At 37.0% G+C, this 17,227-nt stretch overlaps 1 protein-coding gene across 1 annotated transcript in view; it reads right to left on the bottom strand.

Annotated features, from left to right (window-relative positions):
* Positions 1 to 401: 401 nt before the first annotated feature.
* LOC129033009 (uncharacterized) overlaps positions 402 to 17,227 on the bottom strand; it is a 138,145-nt gene continuing 121,319 nt past the window's right edge. The window contains exon 5 of the mRNA XM_054480900.2: positions 402 to 5,221. Within this exon, the coding sequence (XP_054336875.1) occupies positions 5,216 to 5,221 (6 nt within the window). The 3' untranslated portion in view covers positions 402 to 5,215. The remainder of the gene's footprint in view (positions 5,222 to 17,227) is intronic.

The raw sequence follows: 17,227 nt of genomic DNA, 5'->3' as shown, positions 1-17,227 counted from the left end.
TCTTTACATATATAGGTAGCTACAGAAGCTCTCTTGATTTTTAATAAATATTATGCCCTATTGACAAAAGCAACAGGTACATCAAATTGTTTCATTAATGCGAATTAAAATTGACCAATGGAAGAAAAATGACAAATTATTATCATTATATATCTAAAAGGGTAATATCTTGCCCTTTTACTAAGTTTAGTGAGTAGTCTAGAGAAGAATTTGCAGGAGTTGTGAAACTATATGTGCCCACAGTCGCCTGTGTACATTATCTTTGAATAGTGAGGGTTAGGCTCAGGAACAACCTATGACCTCAAGATAGAGTGAGTAACATTTTGAAAATTGGATTCTTGATTTCTTGAGGTTGCTGAATTATATTTTCCTATATTAGTAAGCATGATCTCAGAAAGGTGGTTTGGAACTTTCAGATTTTTATTTTAAAAATTACAAAAAGACACATTCAAAAACATGATAAGTAAATCTATATGAAACTCAAAATAATACCCACAGGAAGAAAATACAAATAACAAAGCATAACCAGAGAAAACAAAAGAGTAACTAAAGTGGCAGAGCTCTAACATCACAATAATTACCTTAAATATCAGAGCTCTAAATGTACCAATCAAAAGACAGGGGCTGGGCCAGGCGCGGTGGCTCATGCCTGTAATCCCAGTACTTTGGGAGGCCGAAGCAGGAAGATCACCAGAGGTCAGGAATTCGAGATCAACCTAGTCAACGTGGTGAAACTTCATCTCTACTAAAAATACAAAAATTAGCCGGGCATGGTGGTGGGCTCCTGTAGTCCCAGCTACTTGGGAGGCTGAGGCAGGAGAATGGCGTGAACCCAGGAGGTGGAGGTTGCAGTGAGCCAAGATTGTGCCACTGCACTCCAGCCTGGGCGACAGAGCCAGAATCCATGTAAAAAAAAAAAAAAAGTAAATTAAAAAACCTAACCCAACTATGTGCCATTTATAAGAAACACATCAAATTCAAATTCAATGAAATACAGGTTGAAAGATTTAAACTTAAAATGTGAATGCAAATATTAGTTAAAAACGCAGGAGTTGTTACATCTTTATTTAATTAAGTAGAAGATAGTAAAAGAAAAAATTACTGGAGAAAAAGGGGAACATTAAAGATAGTAAAAGAAAAAATTACTGGAGAAAAAGGGGAACATTATATAAAGATTCAAGGATGAACCCATCAGGAAGACATAACTATTGAGATATGTACATATGTAACAACAAAACCCCAATATATGAAACAAACACTGATAGACCTGAAAGGAGAAATAGTAAAATTCACAATTATAGTTTGAAACTTCAACAGTCTCCTCTCAGCAACCGATAAAACTACTAGACAGAAAAATCTCCAAATATTTAGAATATATGAACAACACAATCAACCAACAGGATCTAATTGACCTATGTAGAGCATTCCTCTCAACAGAAGAATGAAGGTTTTGTTTTTACAAGTATCCATGGAATATTCATCAGTATAGACTGCAGCCTGGGACATAAAAGAAACTTCAGAAAATTTTTAAAAACTGGAATCACACAGATAATATTCTCTGACCATGAAGTAACAGAAAGGCTACAGTAAAATATCTGAATATGAGGAAATCAAAATAATATGCTTGTGAATAACCCATGGGTCTAAGAGAAAGGCATGAAAGCAAATTATATGTGTGTATGTATATTAATTAAATTAAAACTACCACATTTTAAAATATGTGTAATGTATTTACGGCAGTATTGGGTTCATAGCATTAAATGCTTGCAATAGAAATGAGGAAAAGTTTCAAATTAGTAATTTATGCTCTCCCTTAAAATCCTAAAGAAAAAAATGCAAAAAACCAAATCTATGCAGAAGGAAAAAAAGTATACACTACAGCAGGAATCAATGAAATTTTAAAAATAACAATAAAGAAAATAAAACAAATATCTTGTTATTTTTAAAAAGTCAATAAAATGACAAACCTCTAGGAGTCCAGACAAAAATAAAAATAGAGAAGACACAAATTATCAATATCAAGAATGAAAAGGGGGATTTCATTCTTATCTTGTGGCCATTTAAAGAATAATAAAGGAGTACTATTGCCATTTGTCTCATAGAAATAAAAATTATACTAAACCCTAAACAAAAATACATGTTGTAGCTTTAATCATAACAGTCTACCCTGGAAACAATCCAGATGTCATTTAATAGGTAGAGGAGAAGTGGTAAACAAACCATCTTATAGATGGTACATCCGTCTTATAGAATAACTACACAGCAATTAAAACAAACAAAAACACAATGACACATCCGACAACTTGGGTAAATCTGAAAGAAAGAAACAATCTCGAAAGGTTACATACAGGTTGATTTCATGTACAGGATGTTTCGAAAAGTCAAAATTAATTAACAGTTGCCAGCAATTAGGGTGTGGTGGAGGGAAGGGGATGGTGCCTGAGACAGGTGGATATTAAAAAGGCAACAGGAGAGTCTTGTCGTGATGAAACTGTTCTGTATCTTGACTGTGGTAGTGGATACATGAACCTACACATGAGATAAAATTGAAATCTATACACACACAACACAAATGAGTATGGGTAAAACTGAGGAAATCTTAATAATAATGTATTGTATCAATATGAATATCACGGTTGTGAGTAGAATACTGTAGTTTTGCTGGATGTTAACCATTAGGAGAAGCTGGGTTAAGGGCATATGGGATTTCCATTTTATATGTTATGATTTCATGTGAGTCTATAATTATCTCAAAAAAATTAACTATAAAATAAATAGTGTTCTAGACAACCGTGGTTTATACCTTCCCCCATTAATATTTTAGAAAAGGAATTTGGTTATTAAAAATTTAACCTGTAAAATAATCCTAAATTCGGACTTAATACCTGTTTGGTCTTTATTGTTCATCATATTCCTTTATATTTCACAAACATGTTGTATTAGTTTATGTATCTTTGGAGGCAAATAACAAAAACAAACAAAACCTTAGGTAGCTTAAATAGTAAAGAAGTGTGTCCTATATGAAGGGAAATTCAGTGATAGTGAACTCTCATGATTGACCAGATTTGGAGCTTAATGGCATCATAAAAATTTACTTTCTTTTCTCTTAACCACATTTGGTAGATAAGATTTTATGTCAGCCTAGTTTCCCTCTTGGTAACAAGAGGTATGCAGCTTTATTATATATCATATCCAGAAACAAATGTGTCCAGGGGAAACAGACATCACAGATTATATATTCATGTAGATCTTTCTTTACCCTGAGCAAACTTCTCCTAGAAATTCACTCACACCTACTCTTGTTTTACCCCAGTCTTACCTGCCTTCCTTTAATACCTCATTATCAATTTTTAAGTGTTAAGCCTAAAACAGCTACTAGTAATGGAAATTAAATAATCAAAATCCTCTCTCCCAAACTTGTGAGGGGAATGAGATCAGATTCCCCTGAGGAGTAGGATGTATTTTTGTAATTCTTTTTAACTGCTTCCTGTTCACCAAGCCTACAATATCATCACTCTAATGGTTGAATATGCTATCTAGGAGCTGCATGTAGTTTTACTTACTATTCCAGTTGTGGGAATTTTCACACGGACCATTTCATTTGTGTTCATAGAAATGTCTGATCCATCACCAGTCTCAAATACTATTATCTTTATCTCTTTTTTCCCCCCTAAAGTATGGTATGCTTGGTAGGGCTGACTCCAGAATTCCTAGAACTTCAGAAAATTCTAGGTGTTCTGTTTAACTAGGGATGTTGGAAAGAGGCCTTTGTTTCATCTCTACACTGGGGTAAATGAACCATTTCAGCAAAAGTTAGGCCATAGCAAAGCCCTGTCTCCAGATAACTAGCTTACTTGACTACTTACATTTTCAAGCTGCAGCATGTAGAACTCTGATTAATGTTAAATATTTTGTTGTTTCACAGTTTCTTCTGAAGGCAAAAATCTCTATCCCTGCCTCAGTCTGTTCTTACTACCTGCCCATTCAAAGTAGGTGGTTCACTTTCAGTGCAGAAAAATACTTTTAGGAGCTGAAATAATTCTGTACAGATATTAAGAAGACCCATGGACTGAAAGATTTCTATTTTATATGGCACTACTCTTATTCTCTTGCTCTCTTCTCTGGCTACAGACATTAGATTACCTCTCAAAAGGCATTCCTTCGCAGAGGCTGAAAGCTCTATTGTCAGCTTCTAAGACTTCATTATAGCTGGATTGGTCACATGACCTTGGTCTGTTAAGTTGTAAGCAGAAATCCCTGGCGATGCTCTCAGCCAAGCTGATGACAGAGACAGACTGGGTTGGCTTACAGGATTTTCCTCTTTGTGTCTCCGTACCTTTGGTCTTCCCTATTCTTTCTATCTGTGACACGGATTGAGGCTGGGAAGGGCTACAGCCACATTGCACTCATGAGGAAAACAACCACACACTAAAGGAGAAAACAAGCAGACAAAGGGACCCAGAGTAGTGACAACAGCCTGGGATTCATTCGAAGTCAACCTGAATGATAAAAATGAGGCTTTATGTTGTCAGACCATTGTGGCTACATTATCCATTTCTTATAACTACATGTACACAACTCACTGAAGCAATCTGTAAATTAGAGAGTATTGGTAGAGTTTTTCAGTATGTCATTATACAGTTTTAGCAATATCTCATTGCATTAGTGCAAGTTGTGAGCCAACGGCTGGAGACTTACCCAGCAGTGTGATGATGAGAATGGAGATGATGATGACTACAATTAAGATGATTATGACAACTGCAATACACATAAAGCTATTGACCACTTACTTTATATCAGACATTATTCTAAGTACTTCATAGGCATTATTGTCTTTATCTTTCCAAACAATTATTGTGACTGAAAGCCATTCTGTGTCTATTTTACATGAAATGAAGCTGAGCTCAGAGTTAAATTTGCTCAAAATGACAGTAGGGGTGTGGCAGAGGTTGAATGCCATTCTGGGTTTGCCCGACTCCAGAGCTGAATGTATTCATTCTTGCTAATTATAACTGCATTATGACTACTTGAAAACATTAACATATTTGACATCAGTGTGGCAGTATTTCTCAATATGAACACCACTGAAAATTTTTATTTCATCGTGGAAGTTTCCTTTTGATGAAATGGAAATTTTCTCCAAGTGCTGTGTGATGGCTGAACCACTTTGAATTCTCTGAGTTGGCAAAAACTGTAGGAGAGTCTTCATATAGTCTCAATCCTGTAGAAAATACCAAAAATATCATATAATTAATGTTTTCTGTGAAGGTAGCTTATTTTTCCAGATGTATAAATATGAATACAGATTTTAAAAGTATAGACATATTTGAAATTGTAAATATTATTTCTTTTGCAATGGTTGTAACAGTCAGAAGACAATTTTTTAAATGAGTAGTTTTCTTTCTCACTTAAATATCATTTTGTGGGTCAAAAATAAAAGCAAAACTAAAGAATCTTAAGTGATTAACTAAGGAAAATCAGTTTTAGAACATTTTCCACTTTAAAGATAACATTTAATCTGAGTATAAAATGTAAGTTTCACAGTAAAATTTACTTTCAAATTATCATATTTTTATTAACTTAGGTCTATCTAATCAATCCACTTTGGGCTTGAATTATATTGAAGTTACTTAGCATAAAAATATACCACTAACAATTACATATTTTGTGTTATTTATGCAAAGATAGTAGTCAGCTTACACAAGTAATTCATGATCATATTTTCTAGATATTTTAACATGTATTAGTTTGAATACCCAAATTGGAAGAGAATCACAAGTAGATGAGTCTTCATCTGTTTTTTGGAGCAAACATTGTCATGGATTAATTCTTATGATCCAGTTCATGCTGTAACACAATCACAGCGATCATCACTGGGGAGGCAGCAGACTCTGTTCCTTTTACTTGTCTAAGATTTTTTTCTAAGTTGTTGTACTCTTTTGATAGTAATAAATTCCATTATATTTCCTAGATTTCAAGTCAACTATAGCTACATCTAAATGGAATACAAAATCAATAATGGATGATATTCCAATTAGATAGAATAGTTAGAATGCCATTTTGCTTCCAGGTGTCACATACAATAATTGCTGTGATAGGTATTAGAAAGAATAGCCAAATACTGTAATTTCAACAATAAATTTTCATGTATTTTTGAAAGCATAATCATAAATACAAAAAACAACAAACCTGCAAGAGCGGATAAGGTAAGATTGTTATGCATATGAAGTGTTTGCTCTTTGAAAAACTGCTTAATTATGATACTGCAATATAATCTGTATATTTGCCTCATCTGTGAGACTCTCATAAATCACATCCCAATGGATTATAAAACTGACACAATGCTAAGCAACACAGAACCTGTTTCTGTTACTGCAGTAACAGTAGTCGCTGCTTGGATTGGTTTCATTCTGTGTTACTGTTAATCTTTCCTTTTTTATTCATTTTTCAAAGACATTGTCGAGGGCACATAATGTTTATAGTAAACATTACAATTCTGAACAAATATACAGATATGGAATTATAAACCCAGGGATTCCACATGAAAGCAGTGTAGAGTACAATTCTAGTTTATTATATGGTAGTGTATAACACTTACATCTTATTTTATCAGTGGATGTCCAGTATCCTGCCTGAGTCTATTTGTTAGTGCTTAATTTTGGAACACTTTAAAATATTATTGTTCATTTTGACAAAACTTCTATTTAAAGCTGTTAAAACTTTATCAATATTAGAACCAACTAAAATATAAGTATTTTAGATAACTGTTGTGTTTAATGGCTTCATACAAATTGTTGTGATTAATGGCTTCATAAATAATTCTGAAATTATTTGACCAGAAAAGATGATATTTGTTGAAGATATTTACATTGCCATTATATCTAGTGTATTATATGTGTGTATGTATATACAGATAGATGTGCAAAAATATATATATTATTACATTTGCTGTTACTTGCTTTTTATGGTTACTAAATATATTAAACTTAAAATGAAAGTTTACCTAAAATTTAGCTTTCTTAGGTTTCTGTTTATTATATTCTAGTTACATATCATATTTCTGGGCTATCATTCTTTATTGTTTCTCTTAATGCATGAAAAATATGATGAGAAAATAATGAGTGAATTATGAGAAAAAAGTGGAAGTACTTTTATACTAGTTCTCGAGTATTTTTATTTTAATTATATTATTAGACAGACCTATTTGTCTTAATTCCCAGTTTTATGAAAGTTCACAAGTCTGTAGGTCATAATCTTTAAAGATCAATTTAGTTCCTAACCAAACCAAAAGATCAGAGCAGGGCAAGCATAAGTTAAATACACACCATTATCATGTATTTACCAACTTTACATTGGAAATATAATTGATAAAAATGATAGGCCGGGTGTGGTGGCTCACACCTGTAATCCCAGCACTTTGGGAGGCCAAGGCAGATGGATAACCTGAGGTCAGGAGTTCGAAACCAGCCTGGGCAACATGGCGAAACCCTGTCTGTACTAAAAAATACAAAAATTAGTTGGGCGTGGTGGCGACTGCCTATAATCCCAGCTACTCAGGAGGCTGAGGCAGGAGAATCACTTGAATCCAGGAGGAGGAGGTTGCAGTGAACCAGCCTGGGAGACAGAGGAAGAATCTCTCTCTCTAAAAAAAAAACAACCAAAAAAAAACAAAAACAAAAACAAAAAAGAATGATAGTGAGAGATTTAAAAAGTTCTATATGAGTAATGAATAAGATACAAATAAAATGATGCACATGCAAAGAATATTGATAGAAATTAGAAGAACAAGAAAGCAACAGAAAGTGAGAAAAACGAAAGTTTGGAAAAGGTAAAAATAAAGTTAAAATAGTGATAGTTAAGGAAGCCCCAGTACTGCCTTTCATAGCAGGATCCTGAATTTAATGCAAAGTGATCCTGAACTTTTGAATTAAACTGAGCTGGAATCCCTTAAACCCACATCTCTCATCTCCTCAATAAGGTATAGTGAGTTACACCTTATGCTTACGTTTTGCTCATCTCAGCTGGCAGTAAAATTTTTCACAACACTTCTATATGTCTGTTATGAATATCACTGCCGCTCTTATTTTATTTGCCTAGCATTAACAGTAATACTCCTGACATATTTCATTTCTGCACTACACATTTTGGAATAAAAACAATAGGTATAAAATTTCTTTTAGTGTCAGTTTTTGAAAAATGTGCAGAGAATATAATTTTTTCTTATCCTGAGTATGAATTTCAAGACTTTTTTTAAAAAAAGATTGTATTTGCTCTGTCGACTGGAAAAACAGAAAAATGAATAGATTTTATATATATATTTTTTGTTATACTTTAAGTTCTAGGGTACATGTACACAAGGTGCAGGTTTCAATTAACTCGTCATTTAGCATTAGATTTATCTATTAATGCTGTCCCTCCCCTCTCCCCCGACCCCACAACAGGCCTCAGTGTGTGATATTCCCCTTCCTGTGTCCAAGTGTTCTCATTGTTCAATTCCCACCTATGAGTGAGAACATGCAGCATTCGGTTTTTTGTCCTTGCGATAGTTTGCTGAGAATGATGGTTTCCAGCTTCATCCATGTCCCTACAAAGAACATGAACTCATTATTTTTTATGGCTGCATAGTATTCCATGGAGTATATGTGCCACATTTTCTTAATCCAGTCTATCATTGATGGACATTTGGGTTGGTTCCAAGTTTTTGCTGTTGTGAATATTGCCACAATAAACATACATGTGCATGTGTCTTTATAGCAGCATGATTTATATTCCTTTGGGTATATACCCAGTAATGGGATGGCTGGGTCAAATGGTATTTCTAGTTCTAGATCCCTGAGGAATCGGCACACTGTCTTCCACAATGGTTGAACTAGTTTACAGTCCCACCAACAGTGTAAAACTTCCTATTTCTCCACATCCTCTCCAGCACCTGTTGTTTCCTGACTTTTTAATGATCACCATTCTAACTGGTCTGAGATGGTATCTCATTGTGGTTTTGATTTGCATTTCTCTGATGGCCAGTGATGAGGAGCATTTTTTCATGTGTCTGTTGGCTGCATAAATGTCTTCTTTTGAGAAGTATCTGTTCCTATCCTTTGCCCACTTGTTGATGGGGTTGTTTGCTTTTTTTTCTTGTAAATTTGTTTGAGTTCATTGTAGATTCTGGATATTAGCCCTTTGTCAGATGAGCATATTGCAAAAATTTTCTCCCATTCTGTAGGTTGCCTGTTCACTCTGATGGTAGTATCTTTTGTTGTGCAGAAGCTATTTAGTTTAATTAGATCCGTTTGTCAATTTTGGCTTTTGTTGCCATTGCTTTTGGTGTTTTAGACATGAAGTCTTTGCCCATACCTATGTCCTGAATGGTATAGCCTAGGTTTTCTTCTAAGATTTTCATGGTTTTAGGTCTAATATTTAAGTCTTTAGTCCATATTGAGTTAATTTTTGTATAAGGTGTAAGGAAGGGATCCAGTTTCAGCTTTCTACATATGGCTACCCAGTTTTCCCAGCATGATTGTTAAATAGGGAATCCTTTCCCCACTTCTTGTTTTTGTCAGGTTTGTCAAAGATCAGATAGTTGTAGATGTGTGGTATTATTTCAGAGGACTCTGTTCTGTTCCATTCATCTATATCTCTGTTTTGGTACCAGTACCATGCTGTTTTGGTTACTGTAGCCATGTAGTAGAGTTTGAAGTCAGGTAGCATGATGACTCCAGCTTTGTTCTTTTGGCTTAGGATTGACTTGGCAATGTGGGCTCTTTTTTTTGGTTCCATATGAATTTTAAAGTAGTTTTTTTCCAATTCTGTGAAGAAAGTCATTGGTAGCTTGATGGGGATGGCATTGAATCTACAAATTACCTTGGGCAGTATGGCCATTTTCACGATATTGATTCTTCCTACCCATGAGCATGGAATGTTCTTCCATTTGTTTGTATCCTCTTTTATTTTGTTGACCAGTGGCTTGTAATTCTCCTTGAAGAGGTCCTTCACACCCCTTGCAAGTTGGATTCCTAGGTATTTGATTCTCTTTGAAGCAATTGTGAATGGGAGTTCACTCATGATTTGGCTCTCTGTTTGTCTGTTATTGGTGTATAAGAATGCTTTTGATTTTTGCACATTGATTTTGTATCCTGAGACTTTGCTGAAGTTGCTGATCAGCTTAAGGAGATTTTGGGCTGAGACGATGGGGTTTTCTAGATATACAATCATGTCATCTGCAAACAGGGACAATTTGACTTCCTCTTTTCCTAATTGAATACCCTTTATTTCTTTCTCCTGCCTGATTGCCCTGGCCAGAACTTCCAACAGTATGTTGAATAGGAGTGGTGAGAGAGGGCATCCCTGTCTTGTGCCAGTTTTCAAAGGGAATGCTTCCAGTTTTTGCCAATTCAGTATGATATTAGCTGTGGGTTTGTCATAAACAGCTTATATTATTTTGAGATGTGTTTCATCAATACCTAATTTATTGAGAGTTTTTAGCATGAAGGGCTGTTGAATTTTGTCAAAGGCCTCTTCTGCTTGTATTGAGATAATCACGTGGTTTTTGTCTTTGGTTCTGTTTATATGCTGGATTACATTTACTGATTTGCATATGTTGAACCAGCTTTGCATCCTAGGGATGAAGCCCACTTGATCATGGTGGATTAGCTTTTTGATGTGCTGCTGGATTCGGTTTGCCAGTATTTTACTGAGGATTTTTGCATCGATGTTCATCAGGGATATTGGTCTAAAATTCTCTTTTTTTGTGGTGTTTCTGCCAGGCTTTGGTATCAGGATGATGCTGGCCTCACAAAATGAGTCAGGGAGGATTCCCTCTTTTTCTATTGATTGGAATAGTTTCAGAAGGAATGGTACCAGCTCTTCCTTGTACCTCTGGTAGAAATCGGCTGTGAATCTGTCTGGTCCTGCACTTTTTTTGGTTGGTAAGCTATTGATTATTGACTCAATTTCAGAGCCTGTTATTGGTCTATTCAGAGATTCAACTTCTTCCTGGTTTAGTCTTGGGAGAGTGTATGTGTCCAAGAATTTATCCATTTCTTCGAGATTTTCTAGTTTATTTGCGTAGAGGTGTTTGTAGTATTCTCTGATGGTAGTTTGCATTTCTGTGGGATCGGTGCTGACATCCCCTTTATCATTTCTTATTGCGTCTATTTGATTCTTCTCTCTTTTCTTCTTTATTAGTCTTGCTAGCGGTCTATCAACTTTGTTGATCTCTTCAAAAAACCAGCTCCTGGATTCATTGATTTTTTGAAGGGTTTTTTGTGTCTCTATCTCCTTCATTTCTGCTCTGATCTTAGTTATTTCTTGCCTTCTGCTAGCTTTTGAATGTCTATGCTCTCGCTTCCCTAGTTCTTTTAATTGCGATGTTAGGCCGTGAATTTTAGATCTTTCCTGCTTTCTCTTGTGGGCATTTAGTGCTATAAATTTCCCTCTACACACTGCTTTGAATGTGTCCCAGAGATTCTGATAAACTGTGTTTTTGTTCTCATTGGTTTCAAAGAACATCTTTATTTCTGACTTCATTTCGTTATGTACCCAGTAGTCATGCAGGAGCAGGTTGTTCAGTTTCCATGTAGTTGAGTGGTTTTGAGTGAGTTTCTTAATCCTGAGTTCTAGTTTGATTGCACTGTGGTCTGAGAGACAGTTTGTTATAATTTCTGTTCTTCTACATTTGCTGAGGAGAGCTTTACTTCCAACTATGTGGTCAATTTTGGAATAGGTGCAGTGTGGTGCTAAGAAGAATGTATATTCTGTTGATTTGGGGTGGAGAGTTCTGTAGATGTCTATTAGATCTGCTTGGTGCAGAGCTGAGTTCAATTCCTGGGTATCCTTGTTGACTTTCTGTCTCGTTGATCTGTCTAATGTTGACAGTGGGGTGTTAAGTCTCCCATTATTAATGTGTGGGAGTCTAAGTCTCTTTGTAGGTCACTCAGGACTTGCTTTATGAATCTGGGTGCTCCTTTATTGGGTGCATATATATTTAGGATAGTTAGCTCTTCTTGTTGAATTGATACCTTTACCATTATGTAATGGCCTTCTTTGTCTCTTTGGATCTTTGTTGGTTTAACATCTGTTTTATGAGAGACTAGGATTGCAACCCCTGCCTTTTTTTGTTTTCCATTTGCTTGGTAGGTCTTCCTCCATCCTTTTATTTTGAGCCTATGTGTGTCTCTGCATGTGAGATGGGTTTCCTGAATACAGCACACTGATGGGTCTTGACTCTTTATCCAATTTGCCAGTCTGTGTCTTTTAATTGGAGCATTTAGTCCATTTACATTTAAAGTTAATATTGTTATGTGTGAATTTGATCCTGTCATTATGATGTTAGCTGGCTATTTTGCTCTTTAGTTGATGCAGTTTCTTCCTAGCATTGATGGTCTTTACAATTTGGCATGATTTTGCAGTGGCTGGTACTGGTTGTTCCTTTCCATGTTTAGTGCTTCCTTCAGGGGCTCTTGTAGGGCAGATCTGGTGGTGACAAAATCTCTCAGCATTTGCTTGTCTGTAAAGTATTTTATTTCTCCTTCACTTATGAAGCTTAGTTTGGCTGGATATGAACTTCTGGGTTGAAAATTCTTTTCTTTAAGAATGTTGAATATTGGCCCCCACTCTCTTCTGGCTTGTAGAATTTCTGTGGAGAGATCTGCTGTTAGTCTGACAGGCTTCCCTTTTTGGGTAACCCGAACTTCCTCTCTGGCTGCCCTTAACATTTTTTCCTCCATTTCAACTTTGGTGATTCTGACAATTATGTGTCTTGGAGTTGCTCTTCTCAAGGAGTATGTTTGTGGTGTTCTCTGTATTTCCTGAATTTGAATGTTGGCCTGCCTTGCTAGGTTGGGGAAGTTCTCCTGGATAATATCCTGCAGAGTGTTTTCCAACTTAGTTCCATTCTCCCTCTCACTTTCAGGTACGCCAATCAGATGTAGATTTGGTCTTTTCACATAGTCCCATATTTCTTGGAGGCTTTGTTCATTTCTTTTTATTCATTTTTCTCTAAACTTCTCTTTCTTCATTTCATTTATTTGCTCTTCAATCACTGATACCCTTTCTTCCAGTTGATCAAATCGGCTACTGAAGCTTGTGCATTCATCATGTAGTTCTTGTGCTATGGTTTTCAGCTCCATCAGGGTCATTTAAGGACTTCTCTACATTGGTTATGCTATTTAGCCATTTGTCTAATCTTTTTTCAAGGTTTTTAACTTCTTGCAATAGGTTCGAACTTCCTCCTTTAGCTCGGAGAAGTTTGGTCATCTGAAGCCTTCTTCTCTCAACTCATCAAAGTCATTCTCCATCCAGCTTTGTTCTATTGCTTGTGAGGAGCTGCATTCCTTTGGATTGGGAGAGGTACTCTGATTTTTAGAATTTTCAGTTTTTCTTCTCTGGTTTCTCCCCATCTTTGTGGTTTTATCTACCTTTGGTCTTTGATGATGGTGACGTACAGATGGGGTTTTGATGTGGATGTCCTTTCTGTTTGTTAGATTTCCTTCTAATAGTCAGGACCCTCAGCTGCAGGTCTGTTGGAGTTTGCTGGAGGTCCACTCCAGACCCTGTTTGCCTGGGTATCAGCAGCAGAGGCTGCAGAACAGTGAATATTGCTGAACAGCAATGTTGCTGCCTGATCATTCCTCTGTAAGTTTCATCTCAGAAGGGTACCCAGCTGTGTGAGGTGTCAGTCTGCCCCTACTGGTGGGTGCCTCCCAGTTAGGCTACTCGGGGGTCAGGGACCCACTTGAGGAGGCAGTCTGTCCATCCTCAGATCTCAAACTCCATGCTGGGAGAACCACTACTCTCTTCAAAGCTGTTAGACAGGGACATTTAAGTCTGCAGAGGCTTCAGCTGCCTTTTGTTCAGCTATGCCCTGCCCCCAGAGGTGGAGTCTACAGAGGCAGGCAGGCCTCCTTGAGCTGTGGTGGGCTATACCCCGTTCGAGCTTCCTGGCCACTTTGTTTACCTACTCAAGCCTCAGCAATGGCGGGTGCCCCTCCTCCAGCCTCGCTGCTGCCTTGCAGTTCTATCTCAGACTGCTGTGCTAGCAATGAGCGAGGCTCTGTGGGCATGGGACCCTCTGAGCCAGGCGTGGGATACAATCTCCTCGTGTGCTGTTTGCTAAGACCATTGTAAAAGTGCAGTATTAGGGTGGGAGTGACTCAATTTTCCAGGTGCTGTCTGTCACAGCTTTGCTTGGCTAGGAAAGGGAATTCCCTGACCCTTTGCGCTTCCCGGGTGAGGCAATGCCTCACTCTGCTTCGGCTCACACTTGGTGCACTGCACCCACTGTCCTGCACCCACTGTCCGACAAACCCCAGTGAGATGAACCTGGTACCTCAGTTGGAAATGCAGAAATCACCCATCTTCTGTGTCGCTCATGCTGGGAGCTGTAGAATGGAGCTGTTCCTATTCAGCCATCTTGGAAAAATGAATAGATTTTATCTTCTATTTATTTTAATTCTAAATAATTATTCTAAATAAATAATTCTATTTATTTTAATTCTGAATATTATAGTAATAATTATTTGTTAATTATCCGATTCATTTATCCTCCATCCATGGAGACCAGAGAGAGTCAGCCCACTAACAGTTAATTCATGACTCCACAAATGGAAACAAGAGTAAACCATCCCCAAGTTAAGACCGTATCTCTTAGGAGTTTACCCAAATCAGAGATGACCAGAAGCGAATCTAGGCAGGTGAATAAGACCACATTTAACTTAATCTTTGCTTTGTCTCTATTAAGGTTAAAAAAAAAAAGAGATATCAATATTAGAATAACATACTGATTTCCCAGATGTGCTGAATCCTATCAACAGTCATCAAGAAGGAAGCCCATGAACTCAGTGGAAGCTAACCTGTCTTTCAACAGAGCAGATGAACCAACTCTCATTCTGGTTGTAAATGTTTGTCTCCACTGGGCCTTTTGCCTTCATCATCAGGGCAATCAGTATAACTGAAATAAGAACCTACCTGTTTTTATACACAAGAATCAAGAGAGACACAGATACTCACCCTTCTATCTCTCCTTTCACCTACAGCTGTACAATAACTGTCTGCCTTGAATCTACCAAGACAATTAATTCCTGTTCATGTCAGTTACAATACACATTTCTAGAATCAAGTCAGCCATACCTCCCAGACTCTAATCCTTATCAGCTCTGCACATTCCCATCTGTCCCCTTCCTCTCCTCTTTCAAAAGTGCTTAAGCCCTCTCAACGTTCTCTTAGAATGCAAAGTCTTCCGAATCTCAGTGTCTTCTGTGAATACTCCTCTCAACATTTTGCTCTATTGGGAAATTGGCCTTCCTCTGAAGACACCACTTTTCCTGGAGCCCACTCAAGTGATGGCTCATTTTTGTTTATTTTCCTATAAACTTCATACATTTGGGCTTGGAATGAGAAATATAAATTTTATTTGTTCCCCATTTCCACTATTTGTCCTTTCTCCCTGTGCTTTTCTCTAAAATTTCCCCACTTCTATTCCTGTGTCATCATACTATATCCCCCACTACACTTAGTTGTCATTGTAATTAAGTTACTTTCCTTATATCTTGTGGTTTTATTTTCTAGCGCAATGTTATACTCTTAGACTCTATTTCTGCCTTATCTTAGTGATTTTAAAATACATTTAAGTAATCTTCTGCACACCCTGGCTGCACAGTTTCTTGCTGTCTTCTCTCTTTCCAGTGAGCTTGACCGCCATTTCACTATAGCCATTTATTCACATGGTCATATCTTATACTTATAATCCCTACACTCACACACCCTGCAGAATCTCAGCAAACTCCAATCTGTCAGACACAGAGCTGACTACTCGCTCCAGATAGTTTACCATCTCAACATTAGCTCACACTACGTTCCTGTTGGTCATGTCTTATCTCTGCAAAGCTGGGTCTTCAGTGATTTCTGTGACATAAATTGAGTGCTGTTTGAAATTAATGTGGGATAGGCAATGAGATATCAGTGTCAAATATGATTCCAAAACCTGAGGAGCTCTGCAGTGCCCTACAGGCACCCACACTGCATTAGTCACCAACTGTGAATAGTCAAGAATGAAACAATGTATGTGTATTATTAATGTGTATGTTTTATTTTTTCAAAAGTCAACTAAGTTATTAGAGCATAAATATTTCTTATTGGGACATAACTACTTACTAAAGGGAACCCTTAGGGATTTTTAGAATTTGTTTTGTCTTTTTTGGGGAAGAAGAGGATTGAAATTCTGTGAAGAAAATTACTGAAACAGAATGAATACCACCAAATCAAAATGTTTAACAATGCTTGCCCTATATAAAGAGATTACAAATAGCTAAGAATGGCATTTGCATAAATCTCTCTATAACACCAATTTACGTGCACACTACTCACTTACCAAAATCCATCTAAGTATTTACATCACTGAAGTATCTCAACTCAAACATCTTTCAAATATACTGGGCTTACAGTGCATTATTACTACCACCTCTCACTTTCTTCAGGCCAATGATGTCTTCTCTCACTTTGCTGTACTTGCTTGAGAGGGCCACAGCTTTAGTTAAATCAGCTCTTCAGCAATGTCATGGCTGCACTCTTACATCTGAGTGTGGCAAGAGGAAAACAACCACACTGACTAATTTCACTACCTACTCGATTGACATACTCAAGTGAATTTGTGATGTTACCCAGAAATTACAGTGTCTTACTCCCCTAGATGTCTTACGCCCACATTTTCGGTTGTTTTTGTTTCACTAAACACAATAAGAAAAAAAAAGAGAGAGAACTAGAACTGTCTAGTCTAGTTCAGATTTCCATTCTCTAAAACCACATGGCCATCTGTCCCGTTGGCTTGAATGAATAAGCTGTGCATGCTTTTAACTCAAGCCAATTCTGCTCTTGCACTACTGTCTACTCAAGGACATTCCTCCAGCAAATTTCCACTCTTTCTTCTTTGTCATCCATTTTGTTTTTACTATATGAAATATTAAAATAGCCTTAGGGCTAGACATGGTGGCTTATGCCTAGAATTTCATCACTTTGGGAGGCCGAGGATCACTTGAGGCCAGGAGTTTGAGACCAGCCTGGGCCACATATGGAGAACCCAATTACTACAAAAAATGTTCTAAAAAATTACTCAGGTATGGTAGCACATGCCTGTAGTCCAAGTTGCTCAGGAGACTGAGGAGGGAGGATCATTTGAGCCAAGGAGGTAGAGTCTACAGTGCACTATGATCATGCCACTGTACTCCAGCCTGGGCAA

This window comes from Pongo pygmaeus, chromosome 2 (assembly GCF_028885625.2).
Source record: "Pongo pygmaeus isolate AG05252 chromosome 2, NHGRI_mPonPyg2-v2.0_pri, whole genome shotgun sequence".
Classification (NCBI taxonomy): Eukaryota; Metazoa; Chordata; class Mammalia; order Primates; family Hominidae; genus Pongo; species Pongo pygmaeus.
This window is presented reverse-complemented; position numbering and strand designations above follow the sequence as displayed.